Here is a 23,513-nt window from a genome sequence, read left to right as displayed (position 1 = left end):
TTCTTTTGGGGGTGCTAGGGCTCAAACCCAGGGCTCCAAGCATGCTAGGCAAGCGCTCTACTCTGAGTTATGCCCCCAGCCCTGCAATTAGGTTTTGGTCCTGGAGCTGCGTGTTATACTTTTCTGAAAGCAAACTTTCTCCCTCTTAATTTGTTTTAAAAGAAGACACTTAAAATTATGATTATCTTTATACAGTTTTAGAATCTGGTAATTAAATCTTTTTGACTTAAAAAAAGTTCTGATTCTTTATGTGTCTTGGTATTTTATTTTTCTACAAGAAAAATTGTTACCATCCTTGCATCTCTATTTCTTCTAAGATCCATGATGTTAACCCTGCAAGCCTCTGCTTAAACAGTAAAGAGCTAGTTTGGTGGGAAATGAAGTGGTATTAACAGGGATGAACAATCCATCCCAGGGTCCAGAAAGTAGATGCACCACTGTAAATATTTGCTTAATCAATAATAAATCACATAAATTGCAAATACACTTTAAACCACATGGGATTTTGTCATTGTATGAATAGTTCTGGTCAAAGTATTTTTGCATAAATTATCTCAAGTAGAAGTCTTGATCTCATTATTTATATAATTAAGTGAAATGTGATTAAAATGTTGCAGCAAAAGTAATAATTTTTCTGTTTCTAATCTTTTTTGAGTTCATGCTATTTCAGGGCAAATTGACTTAATACTTCACGTTTTATATACTTAGGTGCTCTGATAGTTTGGCAAGGGTTTCTATCTATTGAATTTTTTTTTTAAACTCTGAGAAGTTATATGTTGGGGAGTCATAGTCTCTCTAGCCTGGTTGTAAGCTCGTCATTAACCACCATGTTACCTTGCTTCTAAGATGCAGATTTCTTCCCTTTTTGAAAATGGAGTGCCCTTTACTATCCTCTGTGTGTACTGATAGAGTGTTTCTGACTTCGCCCCAGTTTAATAACTGCTGCTGTGATTAAATAGATGCTGCCCTTTTGAGCGAGGGACATTTTAGAACAGAAAGTACAATCCCTGGACTTCGTTTTGGAGGAGACACCATGCATCTCTCTTGGGACCGCTGGGTTTCTAAATGGTGAGCCCAGCAGGGAGAGGACCTGTGGTGTCCTTGGCGGTCAAGGTGAAGCGGATGGAGGCTCCTGATGGCTGATTAAAGCATGCTCCAACTGCCCTTCATTAACGCTCTTCTCGCTTGTTGCCGTGCTGTTCCTTCTTGGCTGCTTTTGCTGGCCTGCATGTCCCCGTCAGCCACTGAAGCAGAATGACTTAGTGACTGATAGGCAGGTCTCAGACCCTGCTCAGGTGTGTGCCTTCCAAATCCGTGCTGTCCTCACCCCACCCCTGCTGCCTCCCCAGGCTGCAGTGGGGACCCGCGTGCCTGCTCCTCTCTCCCTGGATTGTGCTGGCTCTCTGCATTCAGTGCCCAGGACTCCAGGCCCACGTCCTCATCACCCACTTGCAGAATCACAAAGTTTCTGACCCCTCTGCTGCTCCCCTCCCAGATATTCTCACTCCTTTCTGTAGAAATAAAAACAAGAACAGGGTGTTATTTTCTTTCTAGACTTTTTCTGCCTGTTTGGACTCTGAAATAAAATGTTCATTTTTATGGGTTTATGGTGGCACTAATCCTTTATTTTTTTCTATCAAAACACTCTGCTGTTGGCAGGTTTTTTTTTCTTTTTAATTTTACAATCTTGGTTTAAAAGATCTCGGATACCAAAGCACAAAGTTCCCAACCTCCATTCTACTGATATTGTTTCACAAAAATGTGACTCTTCCTGGAAAGACAGAAGGGTGTTCATGGCAAAGTTCAGGTTTAGCGAAAGTCTTAAAAGAATGCATTGGAGACAGTCTTGATTATCTTTATGACCAGCTATTAGTATTACAAGCCTTAAAGTCACTGAAGTATAGTTCTTGCAAGTTTGGAAGTAACTTTTCCTGCTTTCTTGTGTACTTACTATGTAGCACATCTTTATTTCTAATTTTCTGTGACTTGTGCTGAAGTATTTTAGTTTTCATTTCATAGATATGGAAATTGAAAAGTTAACTGTGATTGCTAACGATAATTTGGTGTGCTATTTTTATGTGTCGGACTTTTCTGTTTATATACATTATCTTTTAAAATCTTCACAATAACCCAGAGAATAACCTTTTTACCCACTCGAGGGAACTGAGGTTTTGAGAGTTGTAAAGGAGGCTTGATGGCACGTGGCTGGTAAGTGTTGGAATCAGGTTCTGTGTCCTACAGGTATTGGGGGGTGAGCAGAGAGTCTGTGGTGAGTGATGGGGATGGCGTCCTAAGGAGGTGGTCTACTTTTGGCACGTGGGTGGGAAGCAGAAAGGAGAGAGTTTAGCAGCAAGCTGGAGCAGAGTTAGACAAGCACGCGACTCCTTTGGAGTGAGACAGGTGTCCTTGAGATGCCCTGACCCATGGAGTCTATCTCCTCCATTTCTTCTTGTGACTTTGCTTTCCCTTTGTGTTAACTGTACAGCGTGACTTACAAGAACGCAGTGTGCACACCAGCTTCCAAGGTGTGGCTTCAAAAAGAAAATGTTCCTCAGGGTCTGTCTGCTTCCTTACTGATAAAATGGGAGAGTGGGTTAGGTGACCTGTACATTCCTCTTTGGAACCCGCACCTTGTAACGTATGGGGATTGTTAAAAATGGGCAGAATAAATTCTAAACTTAAGAATTGAATTTTGTACTTCTCTTGCCCTTTTCCTTTTTGAAATGATTGGAAAATGTCCTTGGCTCTTCTGGAGTGTTACTAGTTAGGTATTGGGCTTCACATGTTTGGAGTCATACTGTTGTACCAACACCAACCTGTCTTTTTTCCCCTTCCAGGCCCCGCGGGAGCAGCTAAAGATGTGTAAGTACATCATATTATATCATAAGCCCTCTTTCTTCGGAAGCTGCTGTTTTTCATGATTGTGACCTTTAGCTATCTGGAGGTATGGCTGAAAAGACATGACAATACTTTCTGTGCTATCACACATTAAGATTATCACTTGGTTACAAGTGCTACTTGAAGAATGCTATTATTTGTAACTCCTGATTGTAGCCTTTTTTGTCCTGAATCTTTTTTTTTGTCAGAATCTTAAGAAAAGAGGATGTTAATTGTGTTTCCATCCCAACTTGTGCAGAGGCTTCTTTTAGTTGAAAGTAAGCAGTTATAGGAGAATTAAGCACAGAGCTCTCCTGACTCTGCAGGGTCTCAGAGTTGGGAGGACAGACTGGGGCCAGGCATGTTAGATGGCTTTAAAGTTGAAAACTAGAAATTTGAGTGAATCTATGTGACTATTTACTATTGTTTGAATAGGGGGGTCTCCTGAAAGTTTATGTGTTAGAAAACTAATCCTCAGATTCACATGTTGATGATACTGGGGGTGGGGGCTTTGGGATAATTAGGGTTAGATGAGGTCGTGAGAGTCAGGCCCCCAGGCTGGAAGAGACTTGAGCTAGCACACTTGCTCCATCTCAATGTGATGCCCTCTGGCATGTGATGATGCAGCAAGAGAGTTCTTGCCAAAAGCCAAGAAGATGCTGGCACCATGCTCTTAGCTTTCTGGCCTCCAGCACTGTGAACCTAATAAACTTTCATACTTTATAGATATAAATGCCTGGCCTCAGGTATTTTGTTATAGCCACAGATGATGGACAAACATACAATTCAACATAGTCATTATTGAGCTGATCTTTAGACCACAGGACATTAATTAGGGGGCATAGAAACCTTTTAGGATTTCCTTTATGGCCCTGCTCTATATCCTTTCACCTATAATCTAGACATGAACATCATGGGAATTTACTGTTAAAGAGTGTTTGTGGTTACTCTGTGGAGGTTGGAATCAGCCCTCCTACCCCATATTGGTGCATGTCAAGACTGATGGAGCCACACAAGATTAAGAGAGTGTGAAAGATGTAATACTCACATAATGTGGCTTTCTGGGGAGAGCAGGGTAGGTACCCAGAGTGCGCCTTTGAGCTGGAGTGAAGGAGAGGTGCATGACTTTGGTTTTCATTGTGGTTGGGGAGTGGACCAGATGAGGGCTCTTATGCAGGGGCAAAGGTCTGATCTTCCTGTTGACAGGTTTCCTATTGGCTTTCACAGACAGGGTACAGAAGGAGAGCGGTGGGGCTTGAAAGCTGACAGTGGCCCAGTACTAAAATAGAGTCAGACTTTTTATTACAAAGAAGTTGGAGAAGATGAGGATAGGGTTGTAAAGTTTTCTGGGAATTAAATATTTTTATGTGACTTTAAGCATAAAAGAAGCCATAAGAGATTGCTTCAAACTCCCGGTTGCAGTGCCTGAGACTATTACCAAAACATTCAGTGACAGTAAATTCTGCACATTTACCTTATCCCTATTATTGTGGTGTTTTGGTCTCTCCTTCAATTTCTGTATGCTGTTGCCACGTTAATTTTCCTCAAGCTCTGAAATTTGTAGGGTCTCTGCTCAGAACTGTTCCATTATGTCTGTTGCCCCCTGGATTCAGCTCAGAATCCCTTGGGAGTAGGAAGGCCATTTGTTTTAGCTGTAAGCTAGCTGACTGCATGGAGTGGAAGGAGGTGGCAGTCGGGAATGAGAAAACCCAGGACTGTTTAAGGAGACCACTCTAGAGACTCATGTTTCAATCTACTTTCCCTGTTTCTTGCTGTCCCCCATTTATCCATCAGCTTCTCGTTACTGGAACTAAATACCTGAGGAAATTAACTTTATAAAGAGAAAAAAGCTTATTTAGCTTATAGTTTTGGAGATTGAAAGTTTCAACAGCTTAGAACATTTGGTGAGGGCCACCCTGTGATTATATCACTTTGTGGCATGGATGACAGTGGCAGGAAGCCCATGTTGGAGCAAAATGCTCACATCTCGAGCCAGAGCAGAGAGAAAGAGCGGATGATTGAGGTTCCACAATCCCACTGGGCATTCACCCAGTGACCTAAAACCTCCCAGTAGGCCCTGCCTCCTGATGGGTCCACCACCTCCCAACAGCGCCAGCCTAGGACTGTCTTTTAATATGCCAGCCTTTGGGGGACACTCATCCAAACTCTACCAGCCTCAAATGTTCTTTGTTCCAGTTCTGTTGGTAAATATGCTGCCTGTTCTTCAGGGCTGACGTCTTATTCTTTGCAAGAAGAATTTCCTGGAACCTTCTTGCTGGGTATAGAATCTTTCCCTTCCCACCCGCTGCAGTATGTCAGACCCTCTCTGTGATGTCTCAGGTGGGACTTGCATTGCCCTTGTCCACCTTCCTGTCCTTTCCCTCGGGACTTGGAGGGGTGGAAGGCCCTGCCGTTGTGCTGTGCTCTGGGGTTGTTCGTATCAGACTTTGAACATGGTTAACGTTTGGTAAAAAGTTATTGAAGGTTCCATCATTTCTCTTTAACAAGAGAGCGATTTTATGCATCCTCTTTCTTTTAGAGGAATGCAAGTGCCTAAAGAATTTACTGATGGTTTTGTCAACAGGATTAACTGCTTCAGGATGTGAGATGTCACCTCACTACTTTAAAATTCTGAAATCTTCAGATTTAAATTTTCTGTAATTACACTTCATCTAATGCCCTATAACTAAAAGTTGTTTTTATTAAATCAATGATTCTTTAAAAAATAAATGCGATAGATATAATTGGAAAAGCTTAAAGAATACTATAGTATTACTTTTCTGTACACAGAAGGTATATTCAAACTCAGATTTTTCTAAAAAGAAGCTTTAGATTTACAAATCTTAACCAGAGCATTATTTGGTGATGCCATGAATGAATCAGGAGCTAAGAAATTAAGACAATTTGACATTTTTATTATGAAAAATTTAAATTTTTATTTAAAAAAATCCAAACATGCTGATTTGAAATCCAAAGAAGTGACCCCAATAGTATAATAGATGCTGCAAGAGTGGGGAACTCAAATTGGCCCACTACCACGTTGTACGAACCACACGAAAGTCTTTTGGGAGAATTGTAGTTATTTTTTGAAGCCAGCAATATTATAATTACTCCCTTAGTCTATATTAAAACATCAGTTTTTGAGAGGAGGTCTGCAGTTTCTTCTCTCCCTTTTCCTATTCATTTGCCTGCTTTCTGTAGGCATGAAGCCAGTATCCAATAACAAGTCAAACGATTCTGCTGCATTTTAGTAGGTCACTGTCTACTGGGACCAAAATATAGTGTGATAGGGCTGATTAGGAAAACAGTCAGAGTGAATGTCAGTGTGGGTCTTGACGGATGAGCCGGGTTTACAGGGCGAGGCGCGGCAGCCCAGAGCAGAGCAAGGAGCGTGCAGAAGGACCCGGGTGTGTGAGTAGAATGTCTCCTGGGCACAGTTGCCCGGCTGGCTCCCCTGGAGCCTGTAACAGGCTTGGCAGAGGTGGGAGCCAAGGCTGGTGGGCTGGGACTAGCTGGTGAAGTGCCTCTGGTGCCAAGTCAGTAATGGAACTTGATTTTGTGTGCTTTCAGGGGTCATTAGAGATTTTAAGGTGTTTTTGAATGATGGAGTTTGGGTTTAGGGCAGTAACTCCCAGAGGAGGCATAGTGACATGGGGAAGGCGTGTGGACATAGGAGACTGGGAGGTGAGGCTGTGGGAGGCGAGTGAACACATGGCTGCTACTAAAGGAGAAGAGGTGGTCCATTCAGGACACATGGGGGGACGGATGTGGTAAGGTTCATTGAATCAACGAGGAAGGAGAGGAAGGAAGCCTCTGAGGCTGACACTGCAGTTCAGACTTAAGCCAAGGGAATGGAGGCTGTTAACCCAGAAAGGCCAATGGCTGAAGGAGGAAGAGAAGTGTTGGGGTGCAAGGTAGCCACCTTGGTCTCCTGGGGGACGGTGGTTTTAACTGAGTGGAGTGAATAGCAACTCAGTCACATGGATGTGAGGGAGGAAGTGGGGAGAGTGATGCCTGGTGTTTCACTGTATGAAGTTGCCAGTAAGGGGTGGGAAAGATGGCGGGAGCAAGAGGAGATAACAGTTTAAAAACGTGTATGTATTACAAAAGGAACACCAGGAAATACAGAAAAATATTTAAAACAATTTTATTTATTTATTTTTTACGTGGTGTTGAGTGCGAACCCAGGGCCTCGCACGTGCTAGGTGAGCACTCCACCACCACTGGGCCACAAACCCAGCCCCCAGAACAATATTTTTTTGAAATCAGCTGTCATCCTGCCATCAGAGACAGTCATCATTAACATTTCTTTAAATTCGTTTGTTATTTTTTCTGCCTGATTGTTGTGTATGGATGATTTTTCACATTGAAGTCCAGTCTTTCTTTTTCTGTTTATTGTTTTAAGTGGAGGAGACTTGGGTGTACCTGTGGGTTAGAGAGAAGGAACCCAGGGAGTAAGAAAAGCTGAGGGCAGGTTGGGGAGGGAGAGAACACTTGGTAGAGGTTGATGTTGAAATAGGCTTGAGAGGAGAAAACAGAGATGGCGTGTCGGAGGCTTAACTCCTTTGCCTCTCTCCCTGTGTCTTTAAACCATGGTGCAGCAGCAACATGATGACATTTGGCTGCTTTACAATCCTGCAAAAATCAGCCATGCTTTTATTTTATTTCAGTGAATTATCTGAGCTATTTGGCACCAGTAGGTTATGTTGGGATATTTTTGGGAAATGGCAGAGGCCCAGCTTGGTCTAAACAAACAAACAAAAAGGAATTTATTGGCATGTGTAGTGGAAAAGCTCCAGGGGTCTGGCTTTAGTCACAGCTGGATCCAGGTGGTCAAAGGATAGGAAGAAACTCTTTCATCTCTGCTTGCCTGCTTTGGGCTTCACCCTTAGGAGCTTTCCCCAAGTGGTGGCTGACCTGGCCAGCTTGTCTCTTGTCAGCCTGGTGGTTTCTGTGGAGAGCAGTTTCCCCTGAAGTCCTAGAGCAACTCTCTGGCCCTCCAGGTGGGACTGTGCCTCCTCTGAATCAGTCAAGGCCAGGAGACTGTGGGATTCTCATTGGCCAGGCCCTGGCCGCGTGCCCCACTGCTGAGCTGGTTGGGTCCTTATCCTGTGCAAAGCATGTGATGATTCCCCAAAGAAAAATCAGGTTGCTGCTACCAAAACAGGGGGCAACGGTAACTAGGTAGGCAGAAGCAAAGCTTTTTGTCTATATATTGGTTACTTTTCATGTTTAAAAAAATCTCTCAACTTTCAGCAGTATTTGTAAGAATATTATGAGTATGTTTTGAATAAGAAATGGTCAAATAAGTTAGCTAAAATTTAATGTTTTTTTTAATTGTTGAAAATTAAAAAACACATCTTTTTGATTTAAATGAGATAATTCAAGCACTTCTTTCATTTAATATTTACAAAGTGACATTTCATTGATTCCTTTCTCGACAAAGCCATTTTATTGTTATAGAAGATAACAGCTTTAGAGGAAAATATCTTGAAATGAACGAGCATAAAACACATTGACAGTCTGTCTTATTGAAAATGAAGTTATGCATCTCTAATCTTAATTTTCCTTGGAAGTCTATGAATTTCCCATGTTTCATGCTCTTGTGTTACTGAGCCCTCTCTACCTCTTCTTGTTTCCTCGTTGTTACAAACCTAAGAGTCTCTGATGGGTTCTTTTCTCCTCGGTGTAGTGGGAGGCTGGATTGTATTCTGAAGATACAGAGGGTGGGGCTGAAGCGTTATTTACAAAATTTGCATTTTGGAAGCAGGGAGGCTTGTGCGTAAAATTCCATCCATCCTGTACTGCCCGTGTGATGCTGTGTCTTTAGTATAAGTAGATATAAAATTGTAATAATAATTGTGCAGGGCAGTCATCTTCATCAGTATCAATGGCATTCTTATGTTGGTAGCTAATCCTTATTGAGGACCGTGTGCCAGATACTAAATTTCAGCATTTGGGTACGTTATCTCATTCTGTACCCATTCTGATGGAGAAGGTAACGCTGCTTCATGTTCTGAATGAGACGGGATGCAGAGAGCTCAGGTGGGAGCTCAAAGCTCAGGTGGTTATAGATTCCGTATCTCAGTATCCTAGTGTGATGCCTGGCATCGCGCTTGCTACTCTGGTAAATAAAATCATTAGGTGTTTGAAGGGATGTTGTAAAGACTTCCAGAGCCTCTGTCGTGCACACCCAATAGCAGAAGACACAGCATGTTGAGGACCCTGCTGTGGTTAGAAGCCACGCCTGTTCAGATCTTCCTTAGGTGGGACCCAGTGGAGTAGGAACAAGAAGAGAGAAAAGCAGGTCACGCCAGGATGGAGGGCTGGGTGGTGACCAGCAGGTGCGGCTGAAAGCTGGGCTGGAGAGCACAAATCAGAGAAAGGGAGGGGAGGCCGAGGGCTGTGGATGGAGCAATGGGGAGGGAGTTATAAACTGGAGACAGCGACAGTCCAAGATCAGAAGGAAGTCCTGACCTGGTGGGCTGAAGTAGTTCCAGGAGCTAAGCCCCTGGAGAGCCACGGGGACATGATCAATGGCACGGCTGTGCTGACTACCCTAATTTAATCATAGTGCATCACATTCCGGTGTTGAAATGTCACACTGTACCCCATAAATATGTACAGTTATGAGGCAGTTTAAAAAATAAGCTTAACCATTTCATGATTTATGTAAAAGTAAAAAGAAAAAAGTTGTTAAGCTAGGGCAGGTTAGTAAAACATGAGAGGCTGGATAGTTATTTTATGAATTTTAAAATTGGTGTAAAGATAGTTATGATTAGAAATACCAACTTTGGGGTAGGACCAAATTCTTCAGTGGTTTGGGGGTTTTTGTAGCAGGGCGAGACCCAAAAGAGGAGCATTCTTGAGTGCAGACGAAATTGGTTGCATCTGAAATAGCAAAGAGTTTGGAGATACTGTGTGATAGGAAAATAGGGTGCACTTCTTGAGGTTGGGAGGACAGTGGTGCCATTAGGGGAAATGGAGGTTTCTAAGGAGATGGAGAGGGTGTTCCCGCCTTTGTTAAGCAGATGACACTTCCACAGCCAACCGTGCTCCTCAGGAGAACAGTGAGGAGGAGCCATGCCTAGCGTGAAGAAGGGAAGTTTAGCTCTTGATTCATTGCCTCCATACAAAGAAAAGTTGAAAGCATTCTTTCAAAGTGAATATTACCCACAATCTATAGAAAAACACTTTGGAAGAAAGAAAAGGACCAGTATTGGCCAAGGGGCTCATCCAAGGAGACAGTTTAAAAGATAACATCCAAAGAAATGGTGGAATTGTGGAGAAATGAATGAGATCAAACAGGCCCAGTTAATGGTAAGACATTAATTTACTCAAAAATCATATATGATTGGTAGATTTGATTAGAACCATCCTAAGAAGCAAAAGTCACCATGGAAACATAAGGAAAATTAAATGATGACACTGTCATCTGGAGACTTGTAGTGTAAATGGAAGTAAAATTTGTCAATTAACAAACTTACTCCAAATGAGTGTCACAAATGATAACAGAAATAGATGACTACAAAAATGGATGCCAGCCAAGAATGCTATTCCCAGCAAAATTAAGCTTCAGAATTGATGATGAAAGGATGAAGTTAAAATAATTCACAGCTAGAGAGCCTGCACTACAAAACATTCTCAATAAAATATTTCATGAAGAAAAACTGAAAAATAAAAGTGAAAACCAGCAAAGGGAGAGACTACACTAGATTAGTCAATCATATGAGAAACTAATTCAAAGTAAAAACCAGAAATAAATCAAAATGGAAGGGAATAAAAATAATTTCTCAATAATAACATTGAATGTAAATGGCTTAAACGCATCAATCAAAAGACACAAGACTGGGAGATTGGATTAAAAAGCCAGATCCAACTATATGCTATCTCCAGGAGACTCACCTCATAGCAAAGACATCCACAGACTGAAGGTAAAAGGATCTTGTAAACAAGCAGGGGTTTCTGTCCTCATATCAGATAAAGTGGACTTCAAGCCAAAGTTAATCAAAAGGGACAGAAGGACATTTCATTCTGCTTAAGGGAATCATACATCAACAAGACATAACAATTGTAAATATTTATGCTCCAAACAATGGAGCATCTGTGTACATCAAACAAACTCAGTTCTCAGTCAAGAAATCAGGTAGACCACAACAGGATAATTCTAGGTAACTTTAACACTCCTCTGTCAAAACTGGATAGATTCTCCAAACAAAAACTAAATAAGGAAACTATAGAACTAAAAAAAATGCAGTTCATAATTTAGACTTTAGAAACTTATATAGAATATTTCATCCATCGATGACTTAATAACACTTTCTCAGTAGCACATGAATCCTTCTTTAATATAGATCATATTATGTAAGCTATCACATATGTTGGCATGCATTTGTAATATTATCTTAATATGTTTTTAGCATCTTTAGGGTTATTTTGATAGCTTTCTTTCCATTGATATTAATTTTTGTGTTCTTGCTTTTTTCTTGATTAGACTTGTTTGATCAACTTTTAGCTGTATTATTTCTTCTCTGTTTCATATATTTCTGCTCCTACTCTTATTTTTTCCTTCCTACTACCTAATTTGAAAATAATTTGATTGTTATTCTAGCTTCTTTCTGATACTAGTACTTGAAGTTATAAATGTTCGTCTGAGTACTGTTTCATCCCAGAGATTCTAATATTTTAAGCTTATATTATCACTTAGTTCAAAACACTTTTTATTTACTTTTCTGGTGCTCTCTTCCTTGACCCGTGAGATAGTTATAAGTGTGCCACTTAATTTTGAAGTAGTTGACATGTGGGGGTGGGGTTCTATATATCTTAAGGTGATTGATTTCTAATGTAATAAATCACGAAGGAAACACAGTCTGCATGATTTCAAATTAAAAAAATAATGGAAATGCTTTTTATATTGATTGTATTGTTTTCACACATGTCAAAACGTGTCAAAACTGATCAAATTGCATACTTTAAATATGTGCATTTTATTGTACTTCAATTTTGCCTCAATAAAGCTATATAAAAAAAAATAGATGCCTGGAGCTACGTGCATGTTCTCCAAAGGTTTCCACATTAAATCTGTACAGCTCACAAATCAAAATAAGTTCAGCCTCTTCAGTGGCACTGCAAATATGGGAAAAGGAAAGACGACAGAGTGTTTTCTGCTTCTTAGAGCAGCTCTAATAAGACTAGCTCTATATTTAGAACATTTTTCTTGATGAATAAGTTAGAAATGCATCATGCCTTTGCCACATAAGTACATTGGTTGTGGAAGGCAAAGCAAGTGAGAACTTCTGAATTTTCAGGCAACTTGTAGCTAGGACAAGTTGGAAATGTTAATTGGAGTGGCCGACTGCCACCTAATGTTTGTCATCTGTGTTTGTCCTTGAACATGACATGGTTTCATTATTTTGCCTTTGAAACCTTTGGATCACTTGGAATATCTATTTTATATAACCTAGAAACTAAGACAATATGATGATGGCAAATACTTTGAGTTTGATGTGTTACTGGAGAGGAAAAAAGTAGTAACTTATGCTTGCTATATTAACTTTGAATAAGATTTCTTTTTGTGTAAGTGATAATTATTTATTGACAGAATGAAAATAATCAAAGGTGTAGGTGATTTAAAATGGGCACGTACAAAATTCATCATTGACAAAAAGGATAATTTGAAAGCGTTCTTCGTAGTAAATGTTACTTATGTTCTCCAGAAATACGTCCTGGAAGAAAGAAAGGGACCAGTTTTGGCCAAGGAGCTCATCCAAGGAGACAGAGCGAAAGATAATTGTCTAATGAAGTTTTGAAATTGTGAAGAAATGAATGAATTAAATGTAGAGCCACCTGCCCCAGGGAGCAACTGCAGTCAGTGGCAGGTCTGGAGGCAGCTGCCTTCCAGAACCCCGACTCAAAAGAAATCAGACCTTATTTATGGTTCAGGAGAGATTCAGTCTCTCTGGTTCATTTAGAAAAAGTTTACAAGATGAGCATGAAGTGGAAAGGGGCATAATTACCTGGAGTCTCTGGATCCATATATTCGATCTGAGAGGGGTAAGAAGAGCACCCTGCTGCTTAGCAGCTTCTCAGGAAGAATTAATGGGATGACATCTGTCACCTTAGCTGCAGTGGCTGTCCTTGGTCGATTGCATTATCACTTTTCATTTTTCTCCTTGCTTTACTTTTTCCTGGGGTGCCAGGTGCCAGATGCCAGGTGCCAGGTCAGTGTTGGTAAGATGGATCACTGCACCATTGTTTTACTCTGTGAGAGTGAGTCACACTTAAACTATCGACTGAGGTGTAGAAATGGGGGCATCTGAGTCACAGAGGTCCCTCCGCCTTCGGCGTTATTTGTTTCTGCAAACATTTTTATTGATGCTGTGACCCCGAGTCTGAGTCAGAGCCCTGGAAGCATGTGATCTTAGTCTAAGAGATTAAGAGCCTCAGTGGGTGCATTTAACCTTGACACTTTTTTTCTACTTGAACATGGTGTTATTTGACAAAAGAAGCTAAATCTTTGCTACCAGGAAGATACCTGTTTTAATTAAATGCCCAGTGTATTTTTCAAATCTGGTCCAAGATGGTTCAGACATGTTCCATGGTTGTTAGGAATCATTCTTGTGGTTTAGAAGGTTTTTTTTCCTTAAGATGGTGTGCGGTTATGATTAAAAAAATAGCTCACTTTTGGACTAGGATTGTGGCTCAGCTGTAGAACGCTCGCCTAGCATGAGTGAGGTCCTGGGTTTGATACTCAGCACCACATAAAAAAATAATAAAATATATTGTGTCCAACTACAACTAAAGACAAATAAATATCTTAAAAAGTAGCTCACTCTTAAAAATTTTCAAATATTACATCACATTCTTCACATTTTTCAAATGATGTATATGACCAGAAGTGGAATATGGTCTTGATACCAGAGAGAGCATTTACCAGGAGTTCAGCCATGTGCCTTCTGGAAAAAAAAATCTGTCGCACAGGTTTATTCTCAGAGTAGTGGTCACGTGTAACTAGAGAATGGATGGGCTACTCCCTGGAGCTGACATAAGTCCTTGAAAATGACTTTCCTCTGTCAGTCTCAGGGCCAGAGAACTCAGTCTTCCTGCTGAGATTGGTTCTGGTGCTGACTGACATCATTCTCAAACTCAGCTCTTGGCCCAGGCTCTTCCCTGGGGTTTCCTCCTTCTCTCCCTGGGATGCCTCCCCATTCTTTGACTCTGGGGCTTCTTAGCGGATATGGATAACTTGAGTTTGTATCTTTAGTCAACAGGTAAAGTGAAACTATATTGAATCTTGGCCTTTCTGGGCCCTTAAAAGTATTCCAATAGGTGGTTGCTTACACCACAGTACAGAGAAGGCCAGGCTCCTGCCTCCTTATGCCATTCCTTTCCTCCCTTTACTCTTTGCTTAGCTGTGGAAGACGGAAATCAAGATGGGTGGCATACTGGGGATTGAACTCAGGGGCATTCGACCACCGAGCCACATCCTCAGCCCTATTTTATGTTTTATTTAGAGACAGGGTCTCCCTGAGTTGCTGAGGCTGGCTTTGAACTCAGCCTCCCAAGCCTCAGGGACTACAAGTGTGTGCCATTGTGCCTGGCTTTGGAATGTGACTTTTTTGAGTTGTCCCAGGCAAGTGGTCCTGATCTTAGAGCACTAAAGCCATGTGAAATATAGCTCAGTGGTAGAGTGCCGCTTAGCACATGTAAGTCCCCGGACTCAACCCTTAGCACCGAAGTACAAACCAAAATTTACCCCCAAACTGTGGTACATGGAAAGGTTTTCTGTCTGCTGCTTTAGATTTCATTCCACATCGAGTGTGTGTGTGTGTGTGTGTGTGTGTGTGTGTGTGTGTCCCCTTTAGTCGTTAGGTCCTGGTGAGATAAGACACAGCCACTGTAGCCTCCTCAATTTCCCTTTTCATCTCTAGAGCACTAGACTGGCCTACATTAGAACTGAGGGGAATCTAATGACAAAGAACCGACTTTCTTTCCCCATTTTGCCAGCCAGAAACTTTGTTTCCCTGGCAGGGCCTTTGAGAAGGTGCTAGTCTCCCTCACCTGGGGGTCGCCTTGCTGAGGATGCTTACTTACCCTCCTCAGCACCTGCTTCTGCTGTGCTGCTGGTTCTTAAGCCTAAGAATCAATGTAGCCCTCTGACCTGTGAAGTGAGAGCGATCAGTAGGGGGACCGACCCCCAAATATGGCTGGAGCTCACTGTGCTGCAGCGGATGCCCACAGGGCTGCCCTGGGCGGAGCTCACGCTGCAGAGTCATGGCAGGTTTCACACTTGGTGTCACTGGAGACTAGGGGATATGTGGAATGGATTCCCAGGGTGTAGACCAAACAGGAACGAGTGTATACTGAATTGGACTAAATTTATTAGCTCTGTTGTAATGATCAGGGACTGTGGTTGAATAGTTGAGGTTTATGGGTGGAACACGAAGAGTTTCATTTCCTGGGTTGCTGAAACAGACCCACGGACTTCCACTCTAACCTGGGGAGGAGTATGCTAGAACTTTCCTGGTATGACGGAGACGAAGGAACCCAGAAGCTTGAGACCGGAGGTTGACCTGAGTCAGTCTGACCTGCTTGTCCCCACAGGGCATGCCCCTCCCTTAGGTACCGAGGAAACTGGAATAATTTAGTGAAAGAAGGATCCAGAGAAGCTCTGAGGTGGCAGCCGTGGGTAGGACAGCCGTGACAGGGGAGATGCTGCCACCGCCATCTTGCCAGCCAGAAACTTTGTTTCCCTGGCAGGGCCTTTGAGAAGGTGCTAGTGCCTGCTCCCTTTATGTCACAGGGCATGATGGGACCCCAGAGGTGCGGGGCTCAACATAAAACTACACGTATTTGTCAAGGAGGAAAACCCTGGGTCCGGGGGCCGGAAACCTGACTTGAGTCACCATAATGAGAAGCCATAATGAAACTGTGGGAGCCAGAGGGGCCATTTTAACAGCGAGAAGGTACTATCGAGGAATTGGGTGAGCAGGTCCTGGAGGGCCGGGAAGGAAAGAGGAAGACAAGGTGATACAGAAAGCAACAGCAGGAAGTAGCTGTCCCCCCTCCCCCACCGGCCTGGAGCCACCAAGGCAAGAGGTTGGGCTGTGGAAATGGAGGAGTTTGGGGGCCGGGGACTCCCAGGCTCTGGGTCGAGGTGTTGCCCACTGCTGACCTGTCAGGGTCTTGATGGAGGGGCCCAGGCCACTTAGGGCAGCACCAGCTGGGGCTGTCAGATCTAACTTGGCACCCGTCAGTAGTCACAGGTGAGGTCACACGATGGCCACTGCATGCCCAGTGACCAGGACCCTGTGAAGGAAGGCTGGGGGTGGGGCCGTTGGCGGGGTGGTGCTGATAGAAGAGCAGGCTCAGCTGGGAAGAGCAGCCCTCCCCCCTTGGCATTTTGTCCTCCCTTTTGCACCCCCATGGGTAGAACCTAAAGGGAACCAGGTAGCACAAAGGGTGTGGTTTTCAGAGTCCTCCCACAGTGTCGGGGAGGGGCAGCAGCCTAGGTCCCCCAGCGAGAGCAGACTGCCTTGGTGTGGGGTTTTCCAGAACAGATTTGTGCTGGTTTCTCTTCCTCCATTGGCTGCAGCCTCTGGCTCCGTGATGGAGAAATTGAAATTGGAGAAGTCCTGATGAATCCCAATCCTTGGAGCCAGGGAGAGGAGTGGGAGGAAAACTGGTGGGACTTGCTTGTTACTTATTGGTTTTAGTGACTTGGGTTATGGTGCCTGCTCCCGTATCGCCTGTGACTCTGCATTCTGGTTCTCTTGGGATAAGCCGTATTCTCAAAGTTTCCTCTTCGGTTATATTAGATGAAGGGACACTCCTGTTGTTCCCAAGTCCCTTCTCTCACATCTGCCTCTCTTTCCTCCCTTCACAGTGCCTCTGCTTGCAGGTGTCTGGATACTGGCTCCCAAATCTCATCTCCCCCCAGGAGGCCATGATTAGAAGTGGTTTATGCTTTAGCAGGTTTATCCTGGCTGATATGTGTCACTTGCTCCTTTTCTAAGGGACAAGATTATGGGTAAGCAGAGTTTGTAGAGATTGGGGCCAATCAACTCCCGAGAGTCATCCAGTGCAGCAGAGCAGCTTGGCCCCTTTTCTGTTTCTTCCACTGTGAACTGGTCTTGTTTTCACTTGGTCTGTCTTTCCAGCATGGGATCATTCCGTCTTCAGGCTCTTCTCTCCAAGGGAAGATTCTAGGAGGTGAAGTCATCTCATTCTCTACTCCTACTCTTCTGTTTTAGTCCTGGCAGGAAATAGATTTGTGCTGCCTATGTCAGAGAACCTTCTGGACTCCTCCTTAGTGGCTGAATTCTCATAAAGCTGGTGAAAGTGTGGTTCCATGTTCTGTTCTTCCTTCCTGCTTCCTCTACTGGTTTAGGGGACAGATTTCACAGTCCATTAGCAGTCACAGCTGTAAGCCATACGCTTCCTGCCCTCCCACTTGGGCTAAAAGAAAAGCAATCACTTCCTCAACGAGGGTCAGCCTGGCTCCCTGGAGCGGACAGGGCTGTGGATGTTCTGGCCCCATCCTAGTTCCCAGCCTGACATCCTGGATCCTCAGCATTGAAGATGGGCCACAAACTCCTTCCAGAACCTGGCAGAAATCTGCATGTGCTTACCATGTCGTGCGCAGGTAACCAAGATTGAAATTTATTTGCCTTTGATTTAAGTACACACATTCTCATGGGTACCTTGGGTATTCAGGCTCATCAGGTTCTTGCTTTGGCACTTAACCTAAGAAAATATTAGAAAAAGAATTATGAATGCAGGTTGATAACAAAATCTTCCAAAATATGGAGTTCTGTAAGGGAGAAAAGAACAAGGATTGGAATTCTGAAGACTTAGAGTTTCTTGCTAAGTTGATGAGCACTAAGATAAATTTAACACACCAGTTTGAAGCTATCCTAGGATAATGTCCTCTTTTCTCATCATTTAGGGAAGTCAGTCCTCCACACCAGAATGTGCATTAGTGTGTGTGTGTGTGTGTGTGTGTGTGTGTGTGTGTGAGAGAGAGAGAGAGAGAGAGAGAGAGTCAGTCAGTCCTGTCATCACATTGGAAGGTGCCAGGTATTTGGCCTGTGTTCTCTGATGGTCCAGCAGGTGGTTGTTGGAAGTCCAAACCTGTCCTCTCCTGCTCTGGGATGTTAATTGCCATCTCTTCATCCACCTCTTATCTGGGCTGTTCTTGGGCACTGCAGCAGTATTTACCCACAGAGAGACCAGACGGTCCATTTTTTGGACTCCCATCTGGAGCCTGAAAACCTAATAACCTTGGGGCAATTCCATTGGCTTCCTGGGGACTTTGGCTTAACATCTCTGGGCCTTCCTTTTACCAGGAATCTACTGCTGCTTGCCAGACCATTTCTTCTTCCTTATGCTTTGGTCTGTGCCATTGAGGCAGATTCCTGTCACCCTAGCTGGTGGGACACTGCTGTCTTGGGCTCAGGCAGGGCAGGCAGCATTTGGTTCTCCACAGGCAGCTAAACAGTGGCTGGGATTTATTCTCCCAAAATGAGATTTGGTTTAGATCAATCAGTTTTTTTGTGTGATTTAACCTCAGTCTGGACCTGAGTGTCCAGGTGAATAGACCTAAGGCATCTTCTGATCAGAACAGCCCTTGAACCTGGATCAAAAGGAGTTACATAGCAATTTGAAAAGATCTGCAAAGGGTGCTGTCTTCTGGTGGCTGTTCGAGGTTTCTTCTAATGCTAGTGAAACGTGGACTCAGACTCTCCTACCTTCTTGGTCCCCCCTTTCCTTAAATTGGAGGATATAAATTGGGGAGATCCAGCTGGGGCATGTGTGTGTTCTCTAAGACAAACTCGCCTGGGCTCAGGAAGCTGAGGAGAGCAAGCGTTGGAGTCTTGCTAACTTGGGTTTGAATTCTGGCTCCATTAGTTTTATAGCCTTGATCCCACCGCCTGCCTGTCAGAGCTTCAGTTTCTCATTTTGAAGATGAGGCTAATACCTGTCTTGCAGGATTGTGGTGAGGATTAAAGGAAATATCATGGTAGCATTAGCCAAGTGCCTGGCATAACCACACAAGCAGGTCATGGGTAGGGGTGCTACTCAAAGCTTTCACAGAGTGATGTAGAGTCAGCTGCACATGAGGAGAAGCTGCCAGGCTGCCACTGGAGTTGGTTTTGACTTTTGTATCCTTGTCCCATAGAGGCAGAGTGTGAATTAGAATGTGAATTTGAATGTTGGTTTTGCTTTTTGGTTTAGATCTTTACTAATTCCGTGGATCTCTGCACCTGGTTCCTCTGGTCTGAGCTCTCAGAGCTGTCATTAGGGATAGCACTCAAGCCTGTGAAGTCCCTGTGCTGTGCCTGACACTCGGGAGGGACTCTTCAATGACACCGTTTTAAAAGTCCAGTTCTCTAATCTTAAGCATAATTAAGTTGAGCATAATAGTTTGTAGAAGGAATGGTGAAGTGGCAGCCCTGTCTACATGGGTGTATGTACACAGGCCACCATATCAATTTTTTGAAGGTTTAGAAGAATGGATGTCTTATAATTATAATTGGTATTATTGGAGATTTTCTGTTGTATCTAAAGCTTAGTTTATTATTCAGTAGATACAACAGCTACAGTATCAATAGTTTTGTCTTGTGCACCAGTTACATGTGTAAGGTTGTTGATTAATTTTATACTAGGGACTACAGATTGGGTTTTAGGCTATTGAATAATTAATAGGAGATAATAGATTTAAAATAATTTACTATTTTCTTATATTTGGGCAAGTTAAAATATATTTTAAGCAGAATGAGGCAAACTGGAAAATAATTAGAATAAATAGATGTAATTGAATGTGAAGAGTAGCTGTAAATGGATATGTGAGACATTGTATGTGTCCAGATCTTCAGTTATATATAGCTTCACAAATGATATTATGATGCTGTTAGTCACTCAGGACCAAAGTAAGTGAATTTGTCACCATCATTGTCCCATTATCTGTTCTAAAGGTTTATAAACCCAGTTTAATTAAAAGTAGTGAACAACACTGTTAAACTACATCAATAAACATCACACCACTTCTTCAATAAACATCACACCACTTCTCATACAATAAGACTTCCGAATTAAAGAACAACTTAACTTGAGCAAGAGGCAAATGAAGCTGATAATTGTCTGGCATGATTGAGTTCTGTGCCCAGTTGGAGTAAATGAGATCTCAAGGTGGATTTTGCCCTGGATTGGAGTCACTGCTGGGTTCCTGGCCAGTGTTCCCCAGGCACTGCCACGCCCACTTGCAGGGAAACACAGGTGCCTCTTCGGTGTTCACAACTTTGAGACCATCTCTGGAATCAAGAGTCTGATGCAGGTGTTTGGATGCGTTCAGCCTGATTTCTTCTTGAGAACTGCAGGGTTGAACGTTGGAGTTTTGTTGAGGTGATGGTTTTTTCTTTCCTAAAAGTAACTTAGGTGTGTGGACCGGGCTTTAAGACAGGCTTCCCAGTCCTCTTAGAAAACACCAAGGACTTCTGGGGGAGTGTGGATTCCTCTATGCAGGGAACAAAGCTGTGAGGTCTCAAGTAGTGGTGTCCTCCAGGACCTTCCTCTGAAACATTTGCCCTCTCTTTGTAGTAGTGAGTATTAAATGGCTCATGTTTTCAGATAAAAGAAAATTAAATTAGTGTTGATTCTTTTGGGACCGAAGAAATCATTCACTGCTCATAGTTGTGCCATTGAATTGGCATGAGAGACCCAAAATCATAGTGTGAGGGCTGGGAGGGACTTTGGGGTCATCTGGTCGACCCCATTGCTTTACCGAGAAGGCACGGGCTGCTGGCCCATAGCCTCTTGGTCACCGTGGGAACCATGGCACAGTCAAAGAGAATTCAGGCCTCCTCATGATGAGCCATGTGCCCTCTCCAGTCTCAGCTTCCTTCAGTTTTCCATTTGGTTTGGTGGTTGGGCTTTTTGCCATTTGCTGAGTTGCACATTTTAGTAAGTAGAAACTTAACAAGTTTTTAGTGCATGAATGACTGAGATGGAGCCCAAACACTGTGCTATAGAGATACTAGATGGCAGTGCTTGAAATAAAAAACACAGGCTCTAACTTGATCCCTTTTCGCTCATAACCAAAAATTAAGTCTCTGGCCATGTATCCAAGTGACTCGGACTAATTGCTCATGTTTTTAACCTTTTAGAGCAGAAGAATCGATAACAGAAGATGACAAGAGGAGGTATGTTTGGTGTTGCACCTGGCTTTAATTTAATCATTCTGACCACACCTCATGGATTGAACACTCTGTGTAGCACATTACCAATAACACAGAGTCCATGGGAAGCTTTGCCACACAGAACACAGGTAAGAGCATGAGATCTGGAAAGGAACTTGCCCAGGATTCAGAATCTGTGCTTCTGTCCAGCAGACTGGGTTTTTGTCTTGTGCGCAGCCTCTGCCCATTGCCAGCCTGTGGCCTTTGGCTGTTCTACCTCGGGGGTGACTTCCTCTCATTTCCCAGCCTTCCCCATTCTCTCCTCCTCCTCCTCCTCCAGTTGGCTGCACCCTGCTCTCTTTACTCCTTACCTTTCCCTCCTCTCATTTCATAGCTTATCTCCTCATGCAGAAAATGTTTTTGTTGCACTAACAGCTGATCCCATGGTGACCACTCTGAATTCTTGATCACTGTTGATTGATTACCTGTAACAAGTTACTCCACCGATATTTATTATCATACTAACTTATAACATCCCAGCTTCTTCTTTCTCATTGCAAATAAAAATTTAAAAATTCTATTAATTCAATAGTTTTCTTATATAGCTTCTTTTTAAAATTTTTTTTATTAGTTGCTCAAAACATTACAATGATCTTGACATATCATACATTTGATTCAAATGGGGTACGTAATCTTAATCTTATTTTTCCATGTGTACAGATTGCAGGATCACATTGGTTATACAGCCACGTTTATACATAGGGCCATACTAGTGTCTATTGTATTGTGCTGCCCTTTCTAGCCACCCCTCCCCTCCCGTCCCCTCTTTCTACCCAATCTACTGTGACACGTTTTTTCTCTCTCTCTCTTCTTTCTTCCCCCTCACACCATCTTATATGTAATTTTGCATAACAATGAGGGTCTCCTCATTCCCACGCACCTCTCGTCCCTATTTAATGGTAATCTTCTTCTCATGCTCTTCCTCCCTGCTCTGTTTTGAGTCAAGCCCCCCCCCCCACCGCCCTTATATCAAAGAAGACGTTCTGCATTTGTTTTTTAGGGATTGGCTAGCTTCACTTAGTATAATCTGCTCTAATGCCATCCATTTCCCTGCAAAGGCCATGATTTTATTGTTTTTTTAGTGCTGAGTAATATTCCATTGTGTATAAATGCCACATTTTTTTTTTATCCATTCATCTATTGAAGGGCATCTGGGTTGGTTCCACAGTCTAGCTATTGTGAATTGTGCTGCTATGAACATTGATGTAGCTGTGTCCCCGTGTCCCTGTTATATGCCCTTTTTAGGTCTTTTGGGTATAGTCTGAGAAGGGGAATAGCTGGGTCAAATGGTGGTTCCATTCCCAGCTTTCCAAGGAATCTCCATACTGCTTTCTAAATTGGCTGAACCAATTTGCAGTCCCACCAGCAATATACAAGTGTATCCTTTTCCCCACATCCTCCCCAGCACTTGTTATTGTTTGACTTCATAATGGCTGCCATTCTTACTGGAGTGAGATGGTATCTTAGAGTAGTTTTAATTTGCATTTCTCTGATTGCTAGAGATGGTGAGCACTTTTTTCGTGTATTTGTTGATTGATTGTATGTCCTCCTTTGAGAAGTGTCTGTTCAGATCCTTGGCTTCTTTTTTACATAGAAAGAAGTTATATTTCCATGGACAATAATATTCTGAATTCTTCTTTTGAAAAACCATGAGTTATTTTAATAATTAGATAATTGAAGTACTTTGTACTTTTCTTGGTTCCTCTCTATATAGTACCATTTACATTGTTCTGAATTCTTTTCTTAAAGAAACTATGGAGGAGTATATGTTGGCCTTCCATCTGAAGCTGTCAGTATGGTGTCCAATCAAACCAAGACTGTACGAAAAAGTAAGATTGCATTGTGTTTACTTTCTCAAAATATTTTTATGTTATAAAAAATATGAAATTTGCATTTCTGCTTGCTTGACTCAGTCTACATATTACGTAGTTTCAGTGAGCCATCCTTTTGATTGCTGTGTTATTTGATTACTGTAATCATTTCTTGAAATTGTCACCCACATGTTAAAAGTAATTTCAGAGCAAATTTTGCTTTTATTTGTGGTTATGCTCTATGTAGTCTTAATTTCTTATTAATTTAAGTAATGATCAGTATGATAATTAATCCTAACATTTAAATAGGTTTATGGAGTTTTTGTGGAATACAAAGGTACATTTCTATAAAGATGACTAACTGATAAGCAGTCTGGTGATTTAAGGAAAAGTAACTGCCTATTGTATAATTAAATGAAATGAGGTTCCCTTTTCTGAGTTTCATAGTTATTTATTTTGGAGCTAAGGAAGTTTTTCTAAATAACAGACATGACTGCAGCCACGTGGATGGTGTCTTGCTAGGAAACTCAAAATGAGGCTGATGGTCAAGAACATTGATTTACCAACAAGGGTGATGATTTGTCATATG

At 42.5% G+C, this 23,513-nt stretch overlaps 1 protein-coding gene across 1 annotated transcript in view; it reads left to right on the top strand.

The window, feature by feature from the left end:
* Positions 1-23,513, top strand: part of C5H12orf75 (chromosome 5 C12orf75 homolog) — a 41,856-nt gene that overhangs the window by 9,049 nt on the left and 9,294 nt on the right. The window contains exons 2-4 of the mRNA XM_026398973.2: positions 2,838-2,862; positions 21,042-21,077; positions 22,863-22,942. Of these exons, the coding sequence (XP_026254758.1) occupies positions 2,838-2,862; positions 21,042-21,077; positions 22,863-22,942 (141 nt within the window). The remainder of the gene's footprint in view (positions 1-2,837; positions 2,863-21,041; positions 21,078-22,862; positions 22,943-23,513) is intronic.

Source organism: Urocitellus parryii, chromosome 5 (genome assembly GCF_045843805.1).
Source record: "Urocitellus parryii isolate mUroPar1 chromosome 5, mUroPar1.hap1, whole genome shotgun sequence".
NCBI classification, from domain to species: Eukaryota; Metazoa; Chordata; class Mammalia; order Rodentia; family Sciuridae; genus Urocitellus; species Urocitellus parryii.
Note: the sequence above shows the minus strand (reverse complement) of the source record. Positions and strands in the feature narration are given on the sequence as shown.